The sequence below is a fragment of the Sceloporus undulatus genome, unplaced genomic scaffold (genome assembly GCF_019175285.1).
Source record: "Sceloporus undulatus isolate JIND9_A2432 ecotype Alabama unplaced genomic scaffold, SceUnd_v1.1 scaffold_408, whole genome shotgun sequence".
Taxonomy (NCBI): Eukaryota; Metazoa; Chordata; class Lepidosauria; order Squamata; family Phrynosomatidae; genus Sceloporus; species Sceloporus undulatus.
In genome coordinates this window covers 633-8,718 of record NW_024803328.1, presented here as the reverse complement: position 1 = coordinate 8,718, position 8,086 = coordinate 633, and the positions used below count along the sequence as shown (strand labels likewise).

The 8,086-nt window shown below is 41.1% G+C and overlaps 1 protein-coding gene across 1 annotated transcript; it reads right to left on the bottom strand.

The window, feature by feature from the left end:
• Positions 1–253: 253 nt before the first annotated feature.
• Positions 254–5,425, bottom strand: LOC121917729 (chondroitin sulfate synthase 2-like; the record flags this gene model as incomplete). The annotated part of the gene is made up of 2 exons (XM_042443849.1): positions 254–3,775; positions 4,861–5,425. Coding segments are annotated over 2 exons (853 nt in total), but the record flags the coding sequence as incomplete, so codon positions are not given.
• Between the last annotated feature and the right edge of the window lie 2,661 nt (positions 5,426–8,086).

Here is an 8,086-nt window from a genome sequence, read left to right as displayed (position 1 = left end):
TTAATAAAAAATAAAATTGCTTTGGATCAATATCTACTTGTTTTTGCTTCTTTCTCTGATTAATAAAAACGTGTCTGCATATGTATATGTGTGTGTGTGTGTATGTATCATAATTATATATTTCTTTTTATATATTTACTGCTTTCCTAATTTTTTCTGTATTGTTAAAGATAGGCTTCATTCTGGTTTAGGTGTTTGTTATTATACTGATGTTTACAGTTAACAGTCACTAAATAAATAAGCATTATTTAATTTATGAATCTTGCTTAAGAAATCTGACCTTTGGCTTTGCCCTTGAAGGGCTTTGCCAATGGACTTGCTTGGGTTATTATACTACTTAATACTTGGAAGGTGGGTAGATTTAGACATGTTGCCTCCCCTAAACAGCATGGTTTCCACTTATTCTAAGGCTCCCAAGCTCATTTGGTTGAAGGCTCCCTCTTTTCTCCCCAGTCTTTAACAAGCAGATTTTAGACTAAGGTAGGAAGAAAGTGGTAACTCCCCTTGAATTAATTCTGTAACAATCAGGAACAGACCGGCCACGTCATTTACTAGTAGGGGGTGGATTTGCCAACTGCAGCTTTTATCAACATTTACTCTTTTAAAAGCATTTTTTCACAGCCTAGCGGGGAAATGTCAATGTTCTCTAATTTGTTTTAGTTCCCAGACAAACACAGTTATTATTAAAGAAGACATTTTCATTAATTTATAGCATACTGCAATGGATTAAATATGGTTAGCCTAGACAAATTATAATTACCCTGATTAATCTCACTATGATGTTTATCTGTACTCAGACGCCACCTGCTGTGCTAAAATCGCACCTTATGTTGGGGGTCAGCTGAGCACACAGGACTTTGCTTCCCCCCTGGAAAGCCCTTCAAAAAAGCCTCCAGTCTCTTCACCATTCAGAAAATAGTTGAAATACATATGGGATTTTGAGCTCCCAGGATGCACTTTTAGGGATTCAAAACCTCATTCTTGACTTTACATGTTCTTTCCTCCCATTTCTTAGAAAAATTAAAAATAAAAAGGTATCTCAGAATAGGTTTTCATTTTCCATTAAAAGCTTGATTATGTATTATTTTCATATGGAGCACCCGATGTACCAGCTAGCAGGCCTCTACATAATAAAATCACTTAAAAACACATTATAATCCAAGACAATATTCAAATATTAATTTACCACAGTATGAAGGAAATTAAAAGCCAATGTGTAATACTAATCAATGTAATGAAATGAGAGTTCTAAGCATTGGTATGCACTTTAATTCCCTTTGATACTATTTTTCAAGCATGTTTTTACGTGTCTTAATGTGGTACTATTTCTATTTCATAAGCCAAAAGGTTAGTAGTAGAGTCTGAAGAAATCAAGAATGTCAGCGAATTCTACACTCATAGTATGTAGGGCTGCAGACTATGAGTCAAAGTCCATCCTGATGGCAGCCAATTCCAGGCCTGGCAATGAGATTAAGAGCCAGACAGCTGTCTGGATTCATCTTGCATTTTAACAAAAGCAAGCCTTCACTTCTCACTTCTTTTCCTGTTCTACCAGCATGTACATATGCAAGAGTTTGGTTAAAAATTCCATTTAAGGAAACTATTGCAACAATGCACAATAAGGTTCCATTTGAAATTATCAAGAGTTAGGAAGGTTTCGGGGTGGGTGGTTTTAACTAAATGTTCTAAATTTCACCTATTACACTCTCTTTTTTTTAGTATCCCAATTTAAAAGTGATATTTAGGAGTTTATCAATCCACTTAAATAACCTGGTTTACCTCATCCAAATTCAAGCCTAAATCAGGAGGCAGCCAGGTCCTACCACAAGGATTTTGCTATTGAAGCTACCGGGCAAGTACAGCCTGGAGCTTTCCGACTTGGAAAAATGGCCACCATTTGGACCCGGGCTGCAGTCAGGCTGTACTCGCCTGGCAGCTTCAGTGGCAAAATCCTTGCAGTAGGACCCAGCTGCCTCCTTTATTGTGTCTTTCCTACTTAGGGTTGTTTCCAGGTATAAATAATCAGTAGCAAACAAGGCACTAGGAACCTCACTTCTCCACAGAAAAAAAAAGTGGTGTGCAATCCTTCTGTGTAGATTTCTGCATATGAAAGCAATTCATCCTTCTCTTCTCTCTGTTCTCTTCCCCTTACATATGTCCACTGCCTTACATATGGCCATCCCATTTGATGCAACAAATGTGGCTGGAAATTGCAACTGTTTTTTTTTAAGATGGGAAGTAGTGAGTGGGGAAAAGGGGAGAGTATATCAACAAGCAAGGACACTCCCTTCTCCTCCTTCATGTTTTTGATGTGTGCCTCCAAGTCACTCTGACTTATAGCAACCCCATCATAGGTTTCCTTCAGAGTTTCTTCAGTTTGCCTTGGCCATCCTTTCCTTCATATCCAACTCCCTCCACAGCAAATTTATAGTTGAAGAGCAACAATGAAGGCTTAAATTTCTGTGTTGATAGCCAAATATGCAGACTTGCCCCCAGAGACTATGAATATGGCACAATAGAAGCCCAAATCTTCTCTTCCTTCCCCCGTTTAACTACAAAAGAGAGAGGGGGGCGGGGGGAGAGTATGTCTGTAGAGTGGAAAGATAAATAAGCAAGGCAGTTAGAAACAGAAACTGTAATTATGCTTTGTATTCCTATCTAGAATAGGGCTGAAAAACCTGTGATGCTCCAGGTGCTATTGAGTCTAACACCCATCACTCCCAGCCAGGAAGAACAATGATTAGATAATGGGAACTGCAGTCTAACTTCTGGAGGGCCACAGTTCCCAAACTTTGATTTCAAAAGAGAAAGAAGTGATAATACTGTATTGTCAATCCTAGACAGAAATGTTTCTAATAACCTTGAGCACAGATGGGAAACATTTTCCCTTGGAGGCCACATTTCACTGGGAGCAATCTGTCCAGGCCAAAGCAAACAGAGGACAGGCCCAGCCAAAGGTCACAGGGCATGGATAGGTAGAGGAGGAATGAACTCTATAGTTCTAGCCTACCCAGCCTGACCGACTTTCTGATAAATTAATGAATCATGACAGTAAGACCAGTGAAGACTTACAAGATTTTTGCAGATCGAGATATACCGTATATACTCAAATATAAGTCGACCTCATGTATAAGTCGAGGGCAAGTTTTGGGGCCAAAATTATAGATTTTGATATGACTCGTGGATAAGTTGAGGATAAAATTTAGGGCAACGCAACAAAGGATGTAAAGGACGAAGTTTACTGTCTTCATACAGAAATGTCTTATTCAGAGCCTTCTAAGCTCAATTCCTCTTGGCACTTTTAAGGGGAAGCACCAAAGAGGTGACACCACTGCCATTTTCCCACCAAAGCATTCAAAAAGGCCAGGAGCAGCATCATGGTGGAAAGAGCAGAAGGGACTGGTGCTTTTTTTGGGTGCTTCCAGGATGAACTAAGCTCTTATTTTTTGCCATTCTACTGAGAAGGAGAAGAGTTAAAATACACTACTTACATTGACCCATGGATAAATTGAGCCAGCTTTTTGGGGTCAATTTTTTGACAAAAATTTCTAGACTTATACATGAGCATATACAGTAGACACTCCCTTCTTACTTGGAGCTGCTGAATCTCCTGATATGTGTGCTCCAACTCTACACGGGCAAAATGTCTGTGTAACCGATACATTTGGACAGGGTCCAACACAGGATGAACAGTGAATGCAGAATTGAATCGTGGATCATTCTCTCTCTCGGGATCTGTGTTCTTTCCAAGCTCAAAGTACTGATAACGTAGGCCCTGGAAGAAGAAGTACAGAAACAGTTCAGAATAGAAATGTCAAGTTATCTATCCTGATACACCCACCCATAAGTTGTTCAATCTAGCTGTAAGAAAAACCAGCCATTTTTAAACAGAGTTTTCTTCTATAATGCAAGGGTGGTCAAGAATTCATCCCTTCACAAGCTATTTTCTGTAGCTCTCTTGGCCTTTGTAAGTCTGCTCTCTTAGATGCAGGCACAGTCTAGCCTCTCTTTTCAGAGAATAGAAAACATTACTTTTTCTTGCTGTGCCTTCAGAAATTAAGCAGAAATTTAAGCAAGTTTTATTTGCTCTAGGCTGCTTTCTTTCTGACTGCAACATGCTCTTTCAATTGTCTTTTGATATTGCTGCTGTTTGCTTAGGCTCCTTGACTATCACCTTTCAGATAGGTCAATACGGTGTGCATTGCTTTTACTGGAAACTGCACTGACAGCCTCTCTGGCCACTGACGTTCTAACACAGAAATTAGCTTAGGTCAAAGTGGGGGCAAAGCCTTTTTTTGTCCCAGAAAATTCAAACACGTTATATTTTTCATGGTAAGCTGTCGTATACACAAAAATAGAGAAATGCATCCCAGTGTCTGAAGATCATATTAATCTGTAGTCAGATTTCATCATAACCGCCAAAATGAGAATAGATTTCTGGACTAAATATGTCAGTCCAGCACTCATTTCAAATGATGAGTTATCCGCTTTCTGAAAAGAGTCAACTGACAAGATAAAAAAATAAAAACACCATAAATCTGTGTTGACTGATGATGCACATAGGGTCTGGTCAAGCACTGAGAAAACTGTGAGCCCTTGTGCAATAGTGTGAACTAGGCAGGCGTAGTGACTGCATGTTAGGGCTGCTACTCATGTGGCTGTACCTCCTACATGAGGTAAGATTTTTAATTACAGCAAAAAAGAAAACCTTGTACAGTATTCTTACAAAACTGTACACTGGTGCCCTCTCTTTCTCACACAAGGACATTGTGTCAAAAAAAAAAAAATGAAAATGCTTCCATGTGCCATAGCCCTCAGTGGATAAAGAGCAGGGGCTATATCAGCAGAACCAACTCTCACCTCATGCTCTGCTACACAGTCCACTCCTGTGTAGTCAATGATGCAGCGCCCCAGCCACTCATCAGGGCGAGCACTCAGGATGTCATTCCGGCAGCTTTCCAAATGAGGCTGCAAGCGCAGAAGCAGGGCTCGGGAAAGCAGGTAGCCAAAGCCGCCATAACAGTAGCGTCCTGGCGTATCCCCACCAATGAACTCTTCTGGTCGGCCCATGTAGAGGAGGGTGTCAATGCTGAGATGAGAGGCCAAGCGGTTCACACGATGGGCTTCTGTGTAGGTGTCATCCTGCACTAGGAAAATCCAATCAAAGTCTGACACATAATGGTCTAGCACGTATTTGACGGTCTGGTACATGTTCCAGATAGGCCTCTCATCACCATGCGTCACCACCATCATGCCATGTGGTACTTTACGCCCTCGTGTGCCAGTGAAGTAGACCAGACGTTCCAGTCGGTGGCCCAAGGTGCGATTAACCGCCACAGCCAGGGAGTTCAACGTGTTCTTCGAAGTCAGTACCCCGACAAAGAGACGTTGCCGCATGCCCAGCTCTGTGCTGATATACCGGGTCCTTTAGAAATAAGCAGTACAGACCAAAATGAAAGATGAGGCAGCTGACCAGGGACAAGAAGATACCTTTACTTCCTGCACCCAAATCTTTATCTATCAAGGGAGGATCAGCTGAACCCTGTGTTTCTAATCCCTCTGGAACATTTGAAGAACAGGAACTTTGCAATAACAGATTACATGAGAAAAGCCTTGTTCAATCAGACCAAAGGCCTATCTAACTAAATATCATGTTCACACAGTGACCAACCAGTTACCTGTGGAAGACCATAGTAGGGCATGATTTCAACAGCACTCTCCTGCCTATGCACCTCTAAAAATGATATTTGGACTGGATGGCCCTTGTGGTCACTTCCAACTCTATAATTCTATGATTCTATATGGAAAGCATGCTGTCTGTGGTATTGGATACAATCCCCTAGTGTCCAGAGTCCTGAAGCCACACTTATTCCCTAAAATCTTTAGCTCCCATACATGTATATGTTGCAGTGAAAACAGGAGTTACTGTCCTGTGATACAAATGCATTGACTTGCAGTGTGTTTGCACACAACTGAGAAAAGAGTGGCCACCTCGAGGCTATTTACATATGTTTTCAGCCAGTCAGGAGGGGGAAATTGCAAATGGGTAAACAAAGGCCTGCTTTGTCTCCACCCCCAATATTTACACCCAGACCATACCCACATGGAAAGCATAGAGGCAACAAGGAAGCAGTTCCCAGATTGCCATGCATGGCCACAAAGAGGAATCAGAGAGACAAAGATCAAATAGGGCCTTAATTTCCAGTCATAATGGAATCTTAAATATATGTTACTTCAATTGCTCATAGACATTACCTTTATCTCTTAAAGCTTTTTACATTTCTACCCTGCACATGTCTTTTGCACCTATTCTGTAAATGGCCAAAATGTATTACTACTGTTGTTGCTGCTTCTGCTGTTGTTCTTGCTTTTACATATCTTCAAGTTGATTCCAACTTGCATCAACTCTCTCCTAGGAGCTTCTTAGACATATTTATTCAGAGGAGGTTTGCCACTGCTTTCCACTGAGGCTGAGAGAGTGTTACTTGTCCAGTGTCCCCCAGTGGGTTTCCATGGCGAGGCAGGAAACCTGGTCTCCTAAAATCCTAGTAGTATATTGCAATCACTATACCACACTGGTTATTTTAACTCTCTTAATATTACTCTTACTGCAAAAATTAATAGTCTTGTGTGTACTAGCAATATACTACAGAATGCATCCAGGACATTCATCAAACCTCAAATGCATAAACACTGCATTTTAACTGTACAAGAAACAAACACACTATCTTGTTTGTAGTTCTGCTTTAGACTACTCTGCCAAGACCTTATTAAAAGCCTATGCTCTCTGAAGAAAGATATGAATCTAACAAGCTGAGTCATTAAAAGTGGAATAAGAAAAAGAAGAAACCACTCAGTCTTCTTGTACTTTCCCAAATATTCTTGTTTAAAATGAGTTGCTAAATAACAAGAGTGTCTATGGGAATCCCATAGCTGTCTAATGTGAGGGGGGGGTGCAACTTGACAGGGACATCCTCAAAAGGAACCAAAAATTGAGATGCATCATATATTTGGTCCACCAGTGTCCAAGCATGACCAGCAATAACCTGGAGGAGAATCCTTAGTCAACATCATCCAATCAGGAGTAATGCATGCCAACCGTCAGCACAATATGGTGTCAGCTCTTTACATCTCATCAACATCAAGGAAACCACAGCAACAGACCAGTGTGTGCTTGATGCCCAGTCATTTACATATGCAACACACAATTTCATAAGACTGCACTACTAGACCCATTTGTGATTCTGACACAATCCCTCCCCTCATATCAAAAGAAAGGGGTGGGGAGGAAGAGGTTAGGAAAGGCTCTCCCCTATGCACATTCTAGGGAGATACTGTGTACCAGGCAATGCTGTTCACCAGTGTTCTCTACCCACTGCCCTCTTCCTCTGAGGAAATTCCTGTTCCTTTTTTTTGATTCACTCATTTTCAATCGACAAGATGTGGACCTGTTTTCAACCCCAGAAAGAAAGCACCCATGAGAACTAGGATTTACCAGTCAGATGGTCAATACCACTCTTTACCATTCAAGTGCAGTTTCTAAGCATGTGTGTGTATAAAAAAATAAGTGTTTTAGGTAAACTGTAATCTTAATTCAGCCTGCATGTCAGAAACCCAGCTAAACAAATGTGTAAGATGCCACAGGGGGAACATATGGTCAAGCAGATCCCACTTGACCAGGTCTGAATCTGTCCCCTTTGTAACCAAACACGAAGCCACCTGCAACCTCCATCAATACACAGCCCCCTTGGGAGCTAATCCTAATCCCCAGATGAGTAGAAAGAGGAAGTAGTGGGAAACAAGTAAAGGAGGATGTCAAAACTAGAAACTCGGTGCCCAGGATTTCTAGTTTGTGCGCTCCCATCACAGTTTACTGATGCAATTTCATGTCTGGCTAAAATATCTGTATTTCAAGGAGGTAGGTAGACGACACTGAGGTGGAGACTATGCAATAATAAAATGAGATGTACAAGAGTTGGACTAGTTAATATGAGGGAAGGCAGATTATCTGACTCACTGTGCAATCTTAGAGTGCAATCTGGAAGGCAGGTGGCCTGTCTCTTACAATTAGCTGCAGGTTTTAATT